The sequence below is a fragment of the Zootoca vivipara genome, chromosome 7 (assembly GCF_963506605.1).
Source record: "Zootoca vivipara chromosome 7, rZooViv1.1, whole genome shotgun sequence".
NCBI classification, from domain to species: domain Eukaryota; kingdom Metazoa; phylum Chordata; class Lepidosauria; order Squamata; family Lacertidae; genus Zootoca; species Zootoca vivipara.
In genome coordinates this window covers 55592123-55612773 of record NC_083282.1, presented here as the reverse complement: position 1 = coordinate 55612773, position 20651 = coordinate 55592123, and the positions used below count along the sequence as shown (strand labels likewise).

General features: G+C 41.8%; 1 protein-coding gene across 3 annotated transcripts in view; it reads left to right on the top strand.

The window, feature by feature from the left end:
• The first annotated feature begins 1377 nt into the window (after nt 1–1377).
• Nucleotides 1378–20651, top strand: part of DSTYK (dual serine/threonine and tyrosine protein kinase) — a 35591-nt gene continuing 16317 nt past the window's right edge. For 2 of the 3 annotated variants that reach the window (XM_035121531.2, XM_060277093.1), the window contains exons 1-2: nt 1379–1921; nt 11779–12167. In XM_035121531.2, coding sequence (XP_034977422.2) covers nt 1633–1921; nt 11779–12167 — 678 coding nt within the window. In that variant the 5' untranslated portion in view covers nt 1379–1632. Of the gene's footprint in view, nt 1922–11778; nt 12168–20651 lie in introns of all 3 variants that reach the window. The other variant, XM_060277092.1, reaches the window with a different exon arrangement.

Sequence of the window (20651 nt, the reverse complement as noted above, 5' to 3'; positions counted from 1 at the left end):
CCCGGTCACCAGCCTAGCTGCCGCATTCTGGATTAGTTGTAGTTTCCGAGTCACCTTCAAAGGTAGCCCCACGTAAAGTGCATTGCAGTAGTCCAAGTGGGAGATAACCAGAGCATGCACTACTCGGGGGAGACAGTCCGTGGGCAAGTAGGATCTCAATATAAATGGGCTCATCCTTACAATGACAACTTCAGAAGAGAAGGCGTATTAAGTCTGTTGCAGCAAAAGATAAAAGAGCCCACAAAAGCTCATGTCACAACAAATATGTTATTTTTCAAGATGTCACAAGATGTCTTGTTTCTCTTTCTAGGAGCAACTCTAAAGGGAAGGAGGTTACTGCTGCAATCCTAATATTGCATACCTGGGCGTAATCTCCTTTGAATTCAGTTGGATATACTTGCGAGCAATTATGGTTAGCCTTGGTCTGCACAGAAAGAGGTTTGTTCTCCTCAAGGAGGCATATTCCTTAGATCATGGGTAGGCAAACTATGGCCCAGGGACTGAATCCGGCCCAATCACCTTCTAAATCCGGTCCGGGAATCAGCGTGTTTTTACATGAGTAGAACGTGTCCTTTTATTTAAAATGCATCTCTGGGTTATTTGTGGGACGTAGGAATTCGTTCATTCCCCCCCCCCCATATAGTCTGGCCCCCCACAAGGTCTGAGGGACAGTGGACCATCCGCCTGCTGAAAACGTTTGCAGACCCCTGCCTTAGATCAGTTTTTATTTATTTTTAGCATTTACTGTAACAAGCGAAGTGTTTCTAAAACCACCCCAAAGCAGTTTCTTGTGGCTTCAGACATGTTACATTTCTGTTCAGTGTCCGTCCCGTCCCATCCCCCATTCATGCCGTTTGCATTTAATTGGAGGCATTGCCAACCCCGAAAGTCCACCGTCCTTTGCAGGGCCGGATTTAGGTTTGATGAGGCCCTAAGCTACTGAAGGTAATGGGTCCCTTTATATGTCCAGCTGTCCTTTGTCAACAAGTTGTCGCTGTTTTTTGTGTTGAATATATGCTACATGGTAATTTATGGACCTAATAGGTATCTAAAGCCATTTGCCACTGTTGCCGTATGCAGGTTTTATTTTTTTAGTTTATATTTTAGAAATGTACATCCAGATTTTTTTTTTGATTTTTTGACCACCACGCCACCCTCCAGAGTGGGACCCTAAGCTATAGCTTGTTTAGCTTATACTGTACAGTACTGTACTGTAAGTCCGGCACTGGTCCTTTGACTTGCAAACTGAAGTAGGGAGTCCCCGGCAGAAGACTACAAATCCCAGAGTGCCTTTCGAAAAGGCCTTCACACGCCCTCTCCCCGCCCATCAAGAGGGTGCAGTTCCGCTGCTCCGCAACAAGAGGGAAGCGGCGACTACATCCCCCACAGTGCAAGGCGAGCGAGTGAGCGAGTGAGGGGAATGGGGTCCGCCCCCGGCTGCCGCCGCCGCCTCCCCGCCAGAGCGCCCGGATAAAGGTCCCGTTCCGTGCGCAGTGCGGCTCGGTGCGACGCTGCTGGCAGGGGAGGAGGCCGAGCCCGTGGCCCAGGCGGCGCCAGAACAGCCTGGCATCCCCCGAGTCGCCGCCGTGGTGGGGGGAGGAGAGCTCTGAGGCGGACGCCGCCGCGGGCGACATGTCGGGGGGAACGGGAGGCCCCTCGACCCGGGGCTCCGGCGGCGGCGGCGGGTTGAGCCGCGAGCTGTGCCGCGCCTTCGGACATTACAACCGGCACCTGGCGCGGCTGCAGCACAACCTGCGCGAGACGAAGAAGTTCTTCCGCGACATCAAGTACTCCCAGGGCCCCTCTGCTGCCGCCGCCGCCGCTACACTTGGGCCTGCCGGGGAGGAACCGCGGCCTCAGCAGGAGCAGCCCACCCCCGATGTCTGCGCCCCTGTTGGTGAGGGTCCCTCGCTGCAGGCCGGTAAGGAGCTCGGGAGAGGAGTGGGGACGGGGGCGTATCGGGGGAAACGGGCGGGTCGGTGTGGAGGGAGGAGGAGCTTCCGCAATTTATGTTGGGTCTCTGCCCAAACCGCAGGGAGATTCCTCTACCTTTAAAAAAAAATGCATCAAGGAATGGGAAACTCCAACCGGTGTGGCTTCTTCCATCACTGAAGCGGTGTGGGAATGGCACTCAGTGGGTGGAATTCCCCCCTCTTGGTCAGGTCTTGGCAATCTGCACTCCCAAGTAACTCTGGCTAAGTTCACCAAGGTGCTGGGGCTGCAGGGCTGGGAGAAAGCCCCATTAAATTCAGTAGGACTTGCTTTGGAGTAGACATGGTTAGGACTGTGCTGTTGTTGTCTCCCCACCCCCTAAGTAAGGCCACATCCACCCCATACAGCTAAAGCACATTTATACCACTTTAGCTGTCATGGCTCTCCCCCTACCCCCCAAAAACAGAATACTGGAAATTGTAATTTACTCCTCTGAAGAACCATTAACAAACTACTGTTCTTGGGATTACTTAATAATGTGGGGGGGGGCAGTTAAAGTGGTATAAGACTGCTTAAAATGTATGATGTGGGTTAACAGAAGATTGACAGCAGGGAGAAGCCTGCTGAGGCAGGGCTGGAGAACTTGTGGCTGTCCAGATGTTGCTGGGCTGTGCTATAATCCGTGACCACATGCTATGCTCATGGTTCTGGATCTGGCATCCATGTCTGTGGGTGACTGCAAGGGATGTGGAGGGGATCCTGGCTTTTCCTGAGGGAGTGGGAGAAGGCAATTGAGAGGACTTCAGGTAGCCAAGATGAAGAAGGAGGTAGCCGAGAAAAAAGGTGATTATTCAGGAGTAATTATAGGAATCCTTGAAGGTTGAAGGAACTAGTGGTTGACAGGTGGCTGCTGTTTGAAGCTGCCCAGAACCCAAGAATTCTACTATGCACGACCAAATGACATTGGCTGCCCTTTAAGTGTTTGGCATTATGGCTTTGAATAAGAATTTGGTATGGCACTATTGCCACCCCCATATATGCCTTTTGGATTGAAGATTACAATCAGTGACTGCTTTTATGTGGTCACTTGTGTTAGACTCTGCCTATACTCTACCAAAATATAAGACTTTTACATATGGTAAGCTACAGACTAATATAGTCCCACTACCAAACAAACCCCAGGATGGATAGCAGAGAGAAGTTTCTGAGGCAGGTTTATTGGAGCATGAGTCATTGTGGTCAGAAGCCTCCTGTACGTCTAAGCAATAACTTGATGTTTATTATTAGTATTTTAATTTCTCAGTATGCATGCTGATGTAGCTTGTTGCCCCCAACTTCCCCACTGTACTCTGAAATACTGTGAATCTGGTCTCTGCTGGAGAATGAGAAGAAATACTCCTTGAAATGGAAGGAAACAAATGTTCTCGGGTTGGACTGCATTGAAATATGCTGAATGAAGTAGCAGTGAACTAGAAATGGCATAGATGTGATTGGACAGAATGATCTGGATGGACACTAGAGGTTTGTAAAAGAGTAACGGAATCAAAACTGGTTCTGAGAATGTATAAAGTGAAACAAAAATTAGAATGAGGATCTGAATGGATGTGTGATTGGAATGCATGGCCTGCCTCTTCAGGAAACAAGTGGCTCACTACACAGGCTGTTGGCCCTGAACTTGTAATAAATCTGCACCTAGTTGAAAAGTGATTCTTCTTATAGAGATGTTGTTTTTAAATATGTTTGTCAAAACAAGCAGAAGGAGTTGGCAGAAGCTTCCAATCCTATTTACACTTGTGAGTAAACCTTATTGAACAGTATAGTATCCAGCTGTTGATGTGCCAATTAAATAGGGTTGCAAAGAAATTAGACATTTTTGAGTTTTTTTCTGAGGAAAATCGGCAAAGACAACACTGACATCGATTGCCAGTGTTCCTGCTCAGACACTGGTTGCGGATACAGTATTCTGGATATGTATGGATGTATGGCAACCCTAAAAAAATATTTTGTCTATGTCTTTGGATATATTATAGTTGGCAAGTTTTGACTAATACTGATATAATACCTGAAATGTTTTATTTACAAAGACATAGTAATGGAAATGTAGGTGTCGACTTATGGCTTTGTTCCTTCCGGCATTGCAGTTGTTAAGAAGCAGTAGGGCTGTTTTATACTTAATACGCTGCTTCCGGATTTCTACCATGCTATGGTTTCTGGGCATTGACAATTATGCAGCAGAATAGCATGAATCAGAACTGCACTGTGATGCATCATGGCAATTATTTCTGTGATGTGCTTTTTTATTTTTTGAGCAACTGTAATCAAACTCTCAGATATACACAAGTTCACACATCTAGTCCAACCCTCATGCAATGTAGGAATCACAGCTGAAGCCTCCATGACAGATGGCCATCCAGCATCTGTTTAAAAACCTTCCTCTGATCCACTGTCTAACAGCTCTTACTGTCATGAGGTTCTTTCAGATGTTTAGTCAGAATCTCCTTTCTTGTAACTTGAAGCCATTGGTTCAGGTCTTACTCTCTGGAGCAGCAGAAAACAAGTTTGCTCCATCTTCCATGTGACAGTCCTCTGGATATCTGAAGATGGCTGTTATATCACCCCTCAGCCTTTTCTTCTCCAGGCTAAACATACCCAACTCCCTAACTGTTACTCACAAGTCTTGGTTTCCAGACATTTTATCTCCTTGGTTGCTCTCCTCTGCACACCAGAACTGGACACGGTACTCCAGGTGTGGTCTGACAAAGACAGAAGAGTGACACTATTAGTTCCCTTGATCTGGACGCTATAGTTCTGTTGATGCAGTCTATAGTAGCATTCCCCCCCTTTTTTCTTTTTCTTTTTGCTGCTGACTCATGTTAAGCTTGTGGTCTACTAAGACCCCTAGATCCTTTTCACATGTACTACTGGCAAACCAGGTGTTCCTCATCTTATATTTGTGCAGCTAGTTCTTCCTGCCTCAGTATAGAACTTTACATTTGTCCCTATTGAACTTTATTTTGTTAGTTTTGGCCCAGTTCTGCAATCTGTTAAGGTAATAATGAATCCTGGTTCCATCTTCTGAGGTATTAGCTACCCCTCCTAGTCTGTTGTCGCCTGCATGTTTGCTTAGCATCCTATCTGTTCCTTCATCCAAGTCATTTATAAAGATGTTGAATAACACTGGACCCAGGACAGAACCCTGTGACACCCCACTTGTCACTTTTCTCCGGGATGATGAGGAACCATTGGTGAGCACTCTTTGGGTTCAGTCAGTCAATCAGCTACAAATTCACCTAACAGTAACATCATCTAGCCCAGGCATCCCCAAACTGCGACCCTCCAGATGTTTTGGCCTACAACTCCCATGATCCCTAGCTAACAGGGCCAGTGGTTGGGGAAGATGGGAACTGTAGTCCAAAACATCTGGAGGGCCGAAGTTTGGGGATGCCTGATCTAGCCCTTCCAGTAGCACCTTAGAGACCAACTAAGTTTGTTATTGGCATGAGCTTTTGTGTGCATGCACACTTCTTCAGATACCAAGGCATGGGCTTGCCATTTTGTGTTTTGAGATGGTGATTTAAATAGGATATGGACAAACAGTACTTTTCTGATTCTGATGTAACCTTGGAAGATAATTGCTGTGCAATGCAAAAATCTAGATGCTGGGTTTAAAAAAGAGTAAAGTAATAAAATTAAGTGAAGTTTCTAAAACAAAGATGCTTTGGAGAAAGGAAACCTCTGGGCAAGGACTCAAAAGTAGAAAATTAAGCCCCAAACCAATAATAGTAATTGGGAAGCTCAAAACCAGTTCTATATATTATAATCCACTCAAAACTGGTAACAATGATCAAATAGAATTCTTCTCACGCTTGAACATCTCTGCTAGTAGAATATCTATATATGTTCAGTGTGTGCTGAAAATCTTTTCTTTCATATGACATATGGATGGAGTTAGTAGTGGTGCAAAGATTGTGGTGTCTAGTCTGATAGTGGTATAGGGAGTATCCTATGACAATATCCTGGATTGTGAATTAACATGCACATGCTCTGTTGTGTCTTGATTAACAAAGTCTGAAATGGTACAGAGCCTGTTCTCGAATTGCAGTCCTTTCTGTGGCTTTATGCATTTTGTTTGTAAGCCACCTTATCCCAAAAGGTCAGAGCTGTTTGTAAGCCATCCTCCCTTAAGGTCAGTGTTGGCAACAAACAACAACAGAAAATCCATAACCACCATATCAGTTGTCTGCAGTGGCCTGTTGAATGTTTGCAGGGCTAGCCTACAGCTTTTGGCTCTATATACACCCCATTCTCCCCTATTTGACTTCTAATCTTGGCAAAGTTTAATGATCCACACCCTTGGTACAGTGAAATTCTATGGTGAAGAAAACAAGGTTGTGCCGAAAGTTCTTATTCAAGTGGAAACTTACGTAAGTGTTGTGAGTAGAAATAGTATGTGAAGTTGTAATATACTAATAGTAACATATTTCAATAATACTTAAGTCTGAATACCGGTATCGCACTAGTGAAGGTTTTCTTTTCCCTGAATAAACTTTTTCTCATGAACTGAGCCTTAACCCTAGATGATGATGATTCCTGGGAGCTGAACTGTGAAACATTGCCCCATGTAATGTGCAAACCTAATTGAGAACCCACACGTTTTCCTCTGGGATTTTCTTTTACCTCTTTCGATTATCATGTGGAGTCCCCCCACCCACAAAAAGCTCCCCCTAGTTTTCTTGAAAAGGTGTTTCAGTTTTTTGTTCTAAACCCTTTGCTGTCATTTCTTCTCTTCTCAAGTTTGTAACCTTCCTCTGATTTCAACAGCTTTTTCCTATAGTCTTTGTATAATGAGGGCAGGGACAGGACTTGAACCTTGCTATCCATGTTATCTAACAATCCATTGCTAGATGTGTGAACCATCAAGGCACCACCCCATTCTCTGCATATTTGGTCATACTTGTGCAAGTATTTTAGTACTGGCCAAGTTGATTCTTGATGGATATATCGGTGAATCATTAAAGGGACGTGTGAAGTTGCACTGTTGAACTAGGGACACTTTACATGATCACATTTGACAAGCAATCGTAACGATGAAGAAATTTGCACTCTGGTTTTTTTTCAGCAGTGGAGTGAAACATACAGCTAAGGACCAACTCCTAAAAAAACCCACCCTTGTCTCAAAACAAGAAGCAGTTGCGATTGTTGGCCATCCTGAAAGAGGAAGCAACCTTACACCAGTCTTGACTCTGCCTTCCTTGAGAGAGCATGTTTAATCTTTGGTCTCTATATTGCACTCCTTTGGAGGTAGGGGTGGTCCGTGTCACCATTAAGAAAAAGAGGTAGAAATAAGCCAATACATATGTGGACTGTTTCTGGATAAAGTGACTTTTCTTTAAATTTTCAGAGTTGTTAACCTAGTTCAAGGTTTCCATATGAATTAGCCAGATGTTTAACTGAAAATCAATCACAGTCAATCCATCATTTGAAAAGCAAGACTTTGGCCCAAAATGGCAACTGACATTCTGTTTGGGTGACTGAAACATAGGTTTAAGCAGCCATTTGGCACCTAGCTTATATACCTAAGCTTCTAACACTGGTCAAGAGGCAGTGGGTAGCTGGCATTTCCTCTGACTCACTGTAGCCTTAGTGAGGCAGGGTCAGTTGTGCACCTTGTGCTTGGGGCAGAAGTGATGCACATATCCTGATTGGCACTGCATGACACAGTGGACTCAGTTGACTGTAAAATGGGGTGAAGCACCAAATACGGAGACCTCTTCCCCCCACCCCATTTGCTGAGTTGGTTAAACTGCAAGGTGGTATGAGAAACTGCAGCCACACTGATGTTTCTCCTGCAATCCCCTCAGCAGGGGCCACGGGGCTAAAAGGCATAGCGATCGACCTCTACCTAAATGACCTCTTGGTCACGACAGCAATTGCTGTTTGTCTCACGAAGCATTTGTATATGATCAGACATGCAAAGAGCCCCCTCAGACCCACACAGCACATTCAGCCTTTTAATTATAATCACCAAGATGTGGCAAGACAGTTTTCCTCAAGGAAGCAGGATACCCGAAGCCTGGCTCTCACCCAGAGAGCGCAAGTCTCTTCTCCAAGTTTCCAGATGGAGCTGGCTCACTTTCAGAAGCCACGATCCCACTTCATTGATCCATTATCACTACATTAGATTTTAACTTCAGAAATATTCTAACTAGGCCCCTTCAGTGGCGGCTTTTTCCTTATCAGATCTTATTTCCAAAGTGCTCTCTTATGTGAATATGCTCTACTTGTTGTAACGTGATGTAAACTATTCCTCTGTGCTGCTCATATAGTTATTTTGAGATTAATCATCTAGTTCCTTCTTGGGAAAAGCATAATTGGGACCCATGTGCTTGGATACTCCCCTTCGTGCACTTCTGAAGTTCTGATCACATGTTTTCTCAACTGATGCAAAATGGTTCCTTCAACTAATCCTTTTAGTGTAAGAATTCTTGTTTGTTGACAGCTGGGCACAACAAAAAGTCATTTTCTTAACTGCTGAATTGAGGCTAGTTCTTCAGTTGAGTTACTTTGGAGTTATTCAGCCTGTTGTACGTTAGCAATGGATATGAAAATATTAATATAAGTTTTAACCACTACTGTATTCTCTGTCTGTGCTGTTGATCTTTAGCAGAGATGCCCACAGGATTTCCTGGGCCCAGAACATTGTATGTGGATTGCCCCCCTGCAATCTATTGTCAAGAACTGATGTTTTTGCACATGCATTTACTATTAAAATCTGTTTTGAGATAAATTACAATTATAGGAATACTGTAGGGTGGATCCTATTGCAAAGATGAAAGTGGGAGAGCAGGAGGATAATACACATAATCTTGAGCTCTTGAGTGAGAAAGCAAGGTACATTCACAGCAGCTCCACAGGACCCTCCCCCCCCTGCCCCTGGCAACAGAATAACATGGCTACCCCTCTGGAAATGGATACTTAACAAGCAGTTAAAATATTCATGAAGGATATTAATTAGTGGCATTCAACCATCTGTCTAGAGACTTATTCATTGGCAGCATCAGGACTCCCTTTATACATGCAGTCAACAAAAATATGCTTGCTGTGTAGTCAGACTGGATTACATGTTGCAGCATAGAAGGTTTCTTGCTGCAGTGCAGCTACTGTTTGCCCAGGCATTTTCAGCCAATATCCTTGAACCCATTCTGTGACCCTGAAGATAGAATTCTGACTAGGGTTGGGCTGGGCATTTGATTGAACAAACAGTGGTCAAATAATGGCCCAGTATTTTATATTTTTATTATAAAAATATTCCAGTACGGTAATCAGTGGTGGGATATGCATGTTGAGTGCAAAACCAAATTGTTTTACAATTATGATTAATGAGCGAAAGTACTACTTAAAAATTGTTGCAGGTAAGGTTTTTATAAATATAAACAAGTCACTGAATAGTAGTTTGGCTTTATTCCTGGAATTTTAGGTTCAGCCTACAGTTAATACACTTTTAAAAGAGAGAGGGAGAGAAAAAAATAAAAAAATAAACCAAGTAACTTGTAGATCCAGAAGTCTGTTAAGTAGGCAGCAGGCCAATTGTTCATTTCATTTGCGTCATCTTCAACCGGTTTTTCACCTCCATCATCAAATTTCTCGTCTTGTATGTCTCTCACTGTTAGCAAATGGCATAGTAAAAAAATAATAATCCCATTTTTAAAAGAAGTAAGCTTCTACCTACACAGTTGCATTCTGAACTTGATCGAGCACTTGCAGTATCCTTCAACAGGTGAATAGGCAACCAACTGGCGATATTTGTCTGATCAGTTGGCTAGTGTACCCATCCTAGATTGGGGGAAAGGTAAATGAAGATATGACCTGCCTGGAAGAAAAAGCTCACATACCAGTTGAATATTCACAGGGTCTAAAGCTACATGTACCTCACTTCATCTTCATTTTGAATGTTGATTTTTCAGGTTTTGCAGAAAACTATCTTCTTGCCTGGCTGTGGGTGTGACTGGGGGCCCTGTTGTCTTAAATGATTTTCATCAGGGCTCTATCTCTAACTGAACAATTTTTTTCTACTGTACTTCTTTTGCTCTGCATACAAGACACTACTGTGAAGCAGTTTGGCAGTTGACTTGGAGCAGAATCACTCTATGTTGGCTGGGTGGAATAAAACACACAAGCTGTTCTATTTTTCTGTTCTTCATAATTTTGGTACCAAATACCTTTTGGAAAATGTTATGCTTAGGTCAAGAATGTAGCGCAGCATGAGTGAAACCCCTTTTTAAAGGCACTGAACATAAAGTTGCTTTTCATATGGACACCTTTACTAAAGAGGATCAATAGAGAAATCACGGTAATGTGTCCTCTTCTGTAGAAGAAAACTGAAGGTCAAAGAAGGCATTGTCTATTAAGCAGTTTTAAGTCTTTGTACAAGAGTACAGTATACTCAAAGAGCAATCTGAACCTGTGACAGAGTTACTGCCACTTCTATGCCCTGCTGGCTACTTGAAACGAGGACAGGGCATGGGGACGGCGGCTTTTCCTGTTTTCCCTCCTAGCTTTTCTCCTCATACCTACCTGCTGTGACTGAAATGAGAGGGAATTAACCATGCTATCTCCAGGGCTGGTATAGTTTTGGGACCCGTTGAGCATACTGGAGTAATAATGGGCCTTAGGATCCCGAAGACCCATGGACTGCTGGTAGTTCATCAACTGTGGTGGAGCTTTCTTTTGCTACATCAGGGAACTCCGGAGATGGAGTTCTGCAGGCTACTATGGCTGCTCAGCCACTCCCAGGGAGCATAGGGTTGCTCCTTAAATTTAAATACTGAAAACACTTTTATCCCACTCTTCAGCTAAAAATGCTTCCAGAGCAGCTTTATCAATTCTAATGGTAAGACTGACCTTGCCCTTAAACTTAGTCTAAAGGGCTAAGAAAAAGGGATTAGGAGGGAGGAAGAAGGAAAAAAAGCACATTGGGCACTATTTATTAGTCAAATTGGGCATAGGGAACCTTTGATGCCACTAGGTGTTGCTCAGCTACTATTCCCATCAGCCCCAGCAAACATGCCCAGCGGCCAAGGATTATGAGAGTTATAGTTATGCAATATTCAGAAATCCCAAGGTTTCAAACACCTGAGTTAAGTGGTCAACAATTAATAGTAGTAAAATATGAGAACTTCAAGCTTTCTAAAAGGGTCTGTGCTTAAACGTGTAAGGCTCTAGTCATTAATACCCTTTAGGATGGAAATGAGAGACCACTGGATTTTTAAAATTATTTTTGGCATCTTTGAGGAATATAATGAGACAGTGATATACAAAGGTGAGCTGTCTGTGTTGGACAAGTAAACACTAGAATTCATAGACACCTACTTGTGTGTCACAAATGGAGATAAAGTCTAGGCAGGTTTTCAGTGATATCTTATTCTACAATTTTCTGATTATTATAAGGCAGACCACCTGGGTTATTATGGGTAAGCAGTACTTCTTTTAAAAAGCCATCTGTGGAATGGATACTTGCTGAACTTATTCCTGCCATGTTGCAAATTAAAGGCTTCTGATTCTTGGTGACTAACTGCATTGCTTCTTCTGTCCCTGTTGCCTAAAATGTCATCTGGGCTGGGAATGTGGGAAGAAGGTAAACTTGGTTCCTGGAATGAGTGACCATTGCTCCATATTCAGTCCTCTTTGTGATAGCTTAGCTGCCTACCCCTGTGCAAAAATATTTTTCAAGTCAGAGTTTGGAATGTCTCATTCTGTACTGACATAGAGGTATAGAATCCCTTTTGAAGCTCCATAGGTCACTTCATCATATAATTGCTAATCAATTCTTTTTTTTGCCTTTTTTAGGGCAGCTGAGCTCTATTGCCTTTCCCCGGCGTGAAGAGGAGTACCTCCAGCTGACAGTAAGCTGTCACCCATGCCTTTTAATCTTTGGTCAGAACTGCAATGCCAAATGTCAGTTAGTCAACATGCTTTTGGGTGAGAGACTGCTACCGACCTCCAAAGTTAGCAGTGAGGAGAACTGTAAGAGGCGTCGAATTCGCTTCACACATGGAAGACAAACACGGATTAGTTTGGCTCTTCCAGGACAGTATGAATTGGTTCACAACTTGGCAGCTCATCAAGGCAGATGGGAAACGATACCAGAAGAGGACTTAGAAATCCACTGCGATAATGAAGATCTCGCACACCAGATTGCAGAGCTGGAGGTTACATTGAATCACACTTTATTACAGGTACTGGTGAGATCCAGTATGTACTTGCCCTGTCATGTTTAAACTTAATGAGAAAAGGAGCGTTGGCATGAAGCATTTTAATGAATATTTTGCACCTACGTTTAGTTGAGTGAATTCTACATAAAAACTAGAGGAGCCCTAGAACTAGAACGGAGTTTGTCTGCATTCCTAAAGACTTCTGAGGGCGGATACCACATGTTCTGCCTCAACCCAGTGGTTCTTGTTTGAAGTCTGGCTGCTGCTGTGGAAGATTGAGGGGCGGAGGGTGCAGTTTGCAGCAGTGACTGCTGGTTTTGCCCATACTCATTTGCTTTTCCTGCAGCCCAGGTGCCGGACCTGTGATTGCATAGACTTGCTTAGATTTCTGAAAATAATCTGAGGGTGTAGACAGACATGGTAATAAAGCAGTGCTTACAGTGGCATGTTGGCCTGTGTGTTGAACCCAGCTTCCTCCGGGCTTTTAATCTGAAATGACAGTCATATGTGCCAGTGAAATAAGTGCTGATGGTTTATGCTCCTCTGTCCTCCATCTAGGAAGCATCAAGTAGGGCCACCCCATGCACAGCCAGATACCCTGAAGAAGGGGCAGACATGCAGATTGAACTCAGAGAAGGGCCTTTCTGCCTAAATAGTTACCCTTGTCGTCACCCAAAAATGTTCTTGAATTGTTGTAATTAGCATTAAGGAGTCCTCCTAAAACGAGGTCAGCAACCTAAGGCCCATGGGCCGGAAGTGGCCCACGGAGGTCGCTTGACCGACTCACGTGCCGCCCCTGAACCAAGTTGCCCACTCGCGCACTGCGCTAAACCGGCACAGCGCGACGCGGGGTCTCGCTTCCGCAGTGCCAGAAATCGCATCTGTGCAGACGCAAATGCCGAAAATCGTGTCTGTGCATGCGATCCAGCCCATGGAGGGATCTTCACGGGACCAATCTGGCCCAGGCAAGATAAACATTGCCGACCCCTGTTCTAAAACTAAGTAGAATTGATACTATGTTCCCTTCTCTCCATCCCTTCACTTCAAAGTCAAAACACTTGACTAGCACATTCTGTAGCTCAGGGCAAGTGTAGGGTAGGTAGTGTTTGAAAGGGTTCCTTTTACTTGGGATTCTTGCCTCCTGTGTGAGTCATGTTCACAATACCACTACCCCTCGAGGGTTTGCCAGCCTGTCTGTTCCTGAGTATAACTTTGTTCTGAATGTTTGTGAATGTATGCCCCGCGTGTTGAGTTTGGTTTTGTGTACTTCAACTGAATATGTCTGTCTTGCTCTTTTTTTAAAATAGGTCAGCTAACACAGGGCAGCTCATATCTCTCATAAATTTTGCAAACCAGTGACAAAGATTTCTTTGTTAGGCTCCAGATATATCTAGGACAAATCAGATGAAAACAGCCACTCGGATTAATTTGTAAGGAGTGGCAATCAAGACTGTTTCCGCTGTTTTGTGTAGGAGAAAAACTCCTTCTTACAAATGGAAATTTTAAACAGGGAAAGTTAACATTTAGATCTTATATGTGAAAACTGCATATCTAATCACAGGGAGGGATCTTCCTATTTCATAATTAGTAAGCTTCAGTGAGTGGTAACAAAGAAATACTTCCACCACAAGGAGAGGCATGGTATAAATTTTTAAAACGGGCATAATCCACATTTTTAAAAAGTCAATTGAAGGAAGCATTGGGGCTTTTGCAAATCCATCTTTGCTTTAAAAGCATGGAAATAGTGAGTTGGAAATTGTGTGCCAGTAAATAAGTCGTACATTCTAACATATTGTGCTGTCTCCCACCTTAGGCTCCATATCTACCACAGTTTGCTTGGGTCCTTTACCACCGATCCTCCTCTGCTGTAGTTTGAGGGCAACACTGGTGCCTTGTTCACGTTTAAAAGTTTGGATAAATGTTGAAATTAAGGAGTTTCTAATGAAATGAATTGCTTTAAAACCAATGACAGTTTTGAAATAAATCCTATTGTCCTACTATGTAGAATAATGGCACCAGGCAGAATAAGTAGAAATGCTATAGGAAATTGGTTCCGTTTCTACTGTAGTATTTAATGGCTGCCAATAAGGGACACATCTGCACAGGAATTTAAATGCTAATTCACTTTGTTGGGAGCTCTAGAAAGGAAAAGCTGTCTAGATAGAATTATACACAGCCATCCCCTCTGTGTGACACAGGAAGTTAAAATCCATACCAGGTGGACTAACTGCAGGTTCCAAAATAAAATTTGCACACCATACAATTGCAGTAATTATGTCAGGCAGGCCAGAATACCTATCCCAGACTCCACTTTACGATATAAGTGGCAGCTTTATGGAAGCCTCCAAATCTTAACGAACTGAGAAATTGACCTTTGTAAACAAACGCCTCATTCATCAGATGCAAAAAGATGGCTGGCGGTTTGTCAGGCAGATTCTCTTGCATTGAGAAGAAGAGGGTTTGATAGTTAAAGATTCTGTTTGTTGTGTGGCGTACATAGCCTATCTTTCACAGTGTATTCTTTAATCAAATATGATGTGATCTGATAGAAAGTGTGACAGAAGATGGAAATATTGTTTTTAACAGGGGCACCTATAAAGTTATTCATAAATAGAAATAATACTAACATTCCTTTATCCACTTGTGCAATTAGTTTTTTACACATTTTATTGACCACCATGAGCCAACATTTTGAGTCTGAATTAAGTCTATTGAAATTTAGTGTGGCCTTAGAATACACTGAAAACTGCCGTGGAGAGTGACGGTTAAGTCTTAAATAAAAGATAAAATAACTTAAACCTGAACATAAGTTGAACCCCATCATAACAATGTTGTATCTTAACTTTCTCCTCTGAAAATATCAATATATTCTAGGCATATTTATTGAGAACTGTGTTAGACCTTACTCATAGAGAGATTTGCAATGTGCAGGAGGCATCTAACTAGGTAAAGGAAATGAACAACTTAAATTTGGATAGCTTTCAGTCTTGGTCTTCAGGATAATAACGCACGTTGTAAAATTAATATAATTTATTGTCAAATTCTATAATTTCAAATCTGGTTTGAAGAGAAACAACTATTATATATTACCAGTACCAAACATACCAGAATTAAGAAAATAAAACAACACAACAGCAATTCCTTAAAATTAATTATCAGACTGTTAAATCCATTATCAGTGAAAGAACTTATAAAAGTTATTGTGTCAGGATTCTCTCACATCTGTAGGAACTAGGTGGCTCCAGCCCTTCCTTCATTTCAGTTAATTCTGCTGCATGTGGGGAATCTAACTTTACCAATAGTATGGTAAGTTCCTTTTTTTGGGGGGGGGAGGAAGCCCAGTATGAGTAGCAAATAAGAAAGCTAGCAAAAAATTTAAAATATTTAAAAGGTACTACAACAGAATCCAGTGCTTTCAAAGGAGGTGATTTTGCAGGACCAGTCCAATCCATACATAGTTAAAACATCCCAAGTTTTGTTGGCGTACTAGTCTGCTGACTTCATTTTTGTCCTAATTTTTATTTTGCTGCGTTAGTTTTGTATTTAACGATCATACTGATATGATCTAAATGTATAGAGGCTTCATTCTTTTTAATGCTATATTTAGTAGCACTGTCCCTATCAGTTTGGTAGAGGAATGGAACAGCCCACATTACTGTACAGTAGTGATTACTGAATGCCTCTGATGCCCCTGGTATGCAGACATACTAGTTTATAAATTGAGGGGTGAAACTAAAATAGCTGAAGTACTGAGGTATGTTCAGTGGCCTCTAGGAGCCAGGAGATGCTGAGAGTAAATGTGTGTAGTTGGAGTAGGAGGTGAGAAGAAAACTGGGGAGAGGTGGATTGGCCTGCTCAAGCCCCTAACAACAACTTGTGTCCTGGAGGTGTAGATTCTGGAGGGGAATCAATAAAGCACTTGAACATTAGGGAAAAGTTTCATTAGGGTGGAGAGACAAAAGGTGTCCTCTTTAATTTGTCTCTCGTCGTCTCTCTGTCCCCCACTCCAGGTTTTCTGGAATCCTTTTAGGAGCTGAGGATATGGAACAGTTTTTTGTTGCACATCCCACTCATATTTCTGTATTTAAGAATTATTTCCCCATTGATATATGCATCTCTGTTATAAACTTAAGCTTTTGTTTCTGTTCATATTAACTAGTTGGCATCCAAGTGGCAATACTAAACTGCTTTTCAGAAGTTATGTCAGTTTCATAGTACAATATCTGAATTTTCGTTCTGCTTCTATCTCTTTATTCAGCGAGCTGCTCCCAGTTGTTTTAGAATGGTTTTTCCCTTATCTGTGTAAAAGAAAGTTACCTCCCTGTCTGCATCTAGTGTTGCACATATCTCATTTCAGCAGCTACTTCTGTTCTAACTCTTAAGTTCAAGACCAACATCCTGTCTGGGAGCACAAAACATTATCCACAATTGGGAATATTTTACATTCATAGGAAACACTGCATTCTGTATCTCATTATTGTAACACATTTTTTTAAAAAACATTTTGTTACCGGTAATTAGCCATTCCTGCCATATGTGAATGTCTGCTTTTAGAGCCACTCAAGTATTTTATGAAGTGCTTCCTTTTTCCTTTTTATCATTTATCATATATAAACCGTCTTGAAATTCTTCTCCTTAAAACCTTTTGATGAATGTATGCCGATCTAGCAGGATAAGCCCATACAGTAGTTTGAAGCAGTTTCTTTTTTAATACATCAATGATTCAAATGTAGGTATGCATCCCTGTCTAGGACCATTTGTTATGTGTGACTGTTGTGGGCAAATAATATGTAGATTAGAGGCAATATGTATTAAAGCCACTAGCTGTATATTCCTGTTGCCTTTTTAAAGCTTCAAATTTGTTGCTTGTTTCATCTGTCTTTGTTCAACCTTATTTTAAAAAGTCTTGACAACTCGAAGTAGGCCTTTTTCAATCCTTCCAGCAAGCAAGCCTTCACATGTTGTTCACTTTCTGGACAATTTACAGATTCTAACACCTTTCCAGCAAGAAAATATTATTAGAAAAAAGGAAATTGTGGTTATTATACTTGCAAATCACCCTAAGAGCTATTTTCATGTTTTGAAAATATATTTAATAGTAGTGCATTCTTTTTCCATTAGGTATAATTTCAAAGACCTGCATTTCTTTGGAATAAATTACAGAATAATATATAAAATGGATGGGAGTTTCCTTAACTTCTAGTTACAGTAACTTATTTTTTACCATTAGCTCCCTGATAATTTTGTTACACCTGATTTTCTTAATAGAAAATAAGCCAAGGGCATACTTAAGACCAGGCCTGTGCAGAGTGGGGGGCAGCCAGCTTCACTTGCCCTGGGCCTCAGGGGCCTAAGCTGGCCAGGCCCTCCCCACCAAGGACCGGGTGCTTTTTTTGTTTGAGTTCATAGCTTTATTCTAACAAGACTCCTGTCCTGGGCCTCAGACAAGCTCTGTGTGGGCTTGCTTAAGACCCAATATAATTATGCAACATTTAGCTTCTAATGCATTAATATTTGTGGGGTTTCATTATGTAATTCATATAAATTCATCCAAGGAATCACTGATGTGTCCTTCCATGTAGGAAAATGTGATTCTCTCGGATAGCCCTTCATTGCCCTGCTTTTCCTCCAAACTAGTTTTGACCTGCCATCCACTAGGCTTTTAGTTTCTGATCCCACCCACCCTGGGACAGAAAAAAAGCTCCTCTGAAGCCTGATGTTCTATGTTCTTCTCCAGAACCTTTTCAGGATATCTGCAAAGAACTGGAATGGATCATTGCTCCTATGGTGAGTTGGGATACCCACTTGTACGTCAGCTGGCCAGATCCGTTTCTTACTCCTTAAGAATGCAGGACCCGATTAATAGAAAGTTTTGACTCAAAGGAAAGCTTCAAAAGCTTACATGGAATAAGGAGAATAAGTAAATTACAAGAGAAAATGGAATGAGAGCAAACACACTGCACTTTCTGTGTTCTCTTCTTATGGCCTTTGCTGTGTGCTGCTTCAAGATGCAAAAGCCAAGCCTCAACCCCAGGCACTTTTTGTTTTACTATAGGCCGAGCCTTGTGCCTTCTCCTGTCCATGTGTTAGTTGCACAGCATACATTTCTACTGTTTCAGAATAGCCCTGTCTTCCTCTCTCGTTTGCCTCTTTTCAGCACTCAGCAGAGTGAAACCAGCTGAGTATTAGCTTGGTCTCTGAACATCCATGCATACATTGAATTCTCTTGGAAGAGGAAGGAACTAGTTTTACCCAGTCGATAGAAATTGGACTCTTCCTTGCCTATTATGTGTTGTGGACTGACCAATCAACTATTGGGAGGCTGACTATCCAGCTGCTGTTTCTAAATATGTATACATGTGACAAAGATGTATGAGAGATTCATGCATACAGGAAGAATGTCATGGGCATGGAATCATGAAGTAAGGCTGACCTATCTAGAGTAGGATGAAATGATTGAAACATTGCACTAAGGAAATTACGTTTGTCAGGCATCAAGACCAAAACGTAATGATGGACTTTTGAACATTTTGCTTTAAAGAGAATCAGACTACCAGGATTGCATGTTTTATCTTCAAGTCTGTCAAAGGTTTTAGCTCTGAATTAAAGCTCAAGATGATTATTATTATTTTAACAATTTGGGGGCATTTGACTCAACAGCTACCTTCTGTGTGCCCTCTAAATCTGTAGGGGTTTCTCCATTCCTGCAGAACGGAATTGCTTAGCAGGGCACATGCAGGAAGGGGAAAGAGAAGTTCAATTGAGCAAGGAGAAAATTGTGCACTTACAGAATGAGCTAATTGAATGCTGCTCTATAGACATTGTGTTTAAATATAAATCTGCTTGATTAATCAGGCATCTTTGATTCAGTCTCTGATTATTTTTTAATCTATTAAGCGTTGTAGCCCTAGAGATGATTATTTTCCTCTGAAGCCACTGCTGCATGCCTAAACATTGAATGTTTTTTTTAAAAAAAGTCACTTAATGTGCATACTGTATTGAATTTGATACATTTCCTTGAAATCATGTTCAAATACAATTATTGACGTACTTCCCTTTAGTGAAATGAAGAGAATCAAAGAGGTCTGTTGCAAATAAGAGCTTCCAGCTTGGAGGGTTTATTGTTAAAGGTGAACCTTCTTGCATAACATCTCTGGTGCCTTCTGTGAGGAGATGCAGACATTAGAAGGAAATCGCAGATAAAGGCTATCTAGCAGAAAAATACCCAGCAGCAAGGCATTAACTGTTGCCTAAGCAAGATTAGTTGTTCTTATTAGTTGAGACATATCTTTTCTAACTTTTCCCTCCTTTATGTCTCCTAGAGACAGCATTGGTTTCCTCCTTTGTTTACTGCCATCAGCATGAGTCATCTTGCATGCTGAATGTTGATTTGCACATCCAATTTTACTCTTTTAACTTGCACTCTTGTCTGACCACATCAGTTTTTGTGTTTCCATGCTTGGGAGTCCCATGACAGTCATAACAGGCAAACCGATGTTAAATGTTTGTTTTGGGAGTAACAGAAAGGGAATTTGGGAGGATCTAGTGATACATGGAATAGCTGAAACTTGCTAGGATTTTTTTTTTTAAATTAAGCCTAGTAGTGAATTAGTAGTGGCTTTATAACTTTTATCATAATTGCTCTGTCAGCTGTTGACAGATCTCGCTCATGCCTTGGCTACAGCTTTGGGGGTTTTCTGTGGGAATCTAAACATTGGCTGTTTAATTGATATTGAAAAGATTAATGTGCCAGACCCCATGAGTGCTTAAAACAACTTTCCCTCTAACATGCCTCTTGATTTTCCTTATGCCATTACCAATTCATCTGCCTAGTTAAGTTTCCATAATGATAATTTATGGCTGCCAGGCTGGCCTAAGAAGTGATGATGCTATTTGAAGCAGCAGTTCCCTCAGAAGGACGTTCAGGGCACAAAGATGTCAATTTTGTACAAATGCGTACTTATGGACACTTGGCCATAACTGACAATTTGTGTATAACTCTTAGCGTAGAACTTATTTTTTAACATCTATTATTACTTGGCCCTCTATCCAGAAATTTGAAAATACTTCAGATTAGACGCTGTGACAAGCTAGAAAAATACCTAACATGCTCCTGGTTTCTTCTGGGAAGCATATTGGAGGTGCTGACTGTGCCTGGGATTGTGTATAATGAATTGCTGTGTCTGGTGTGAAATAATACTGTATATCTAAAGCTCAAGCAGATATTAACTGACTCAGGAAGGGTATCTCAGAAGCTATTACATCATTTAACTGTTCATGTACTTATAAAAAATATATTCATCAAAGGAGCACAAGGCAATTTCCAGAATATCAAATGCCTGGTGTAAAGAGCTTAATTGAACAGGAATCATTGGAGGGGATTTCAAAAGTTATGGACTTGGCAAGTGATTGAATTCAAGGAGGGACTAAGGCCTAATTCTCACTTAATTACCTCTTAATTTTTCTCTTGGCTTTACCACATCATCTGCCTAGTTAAATTTCCATAAC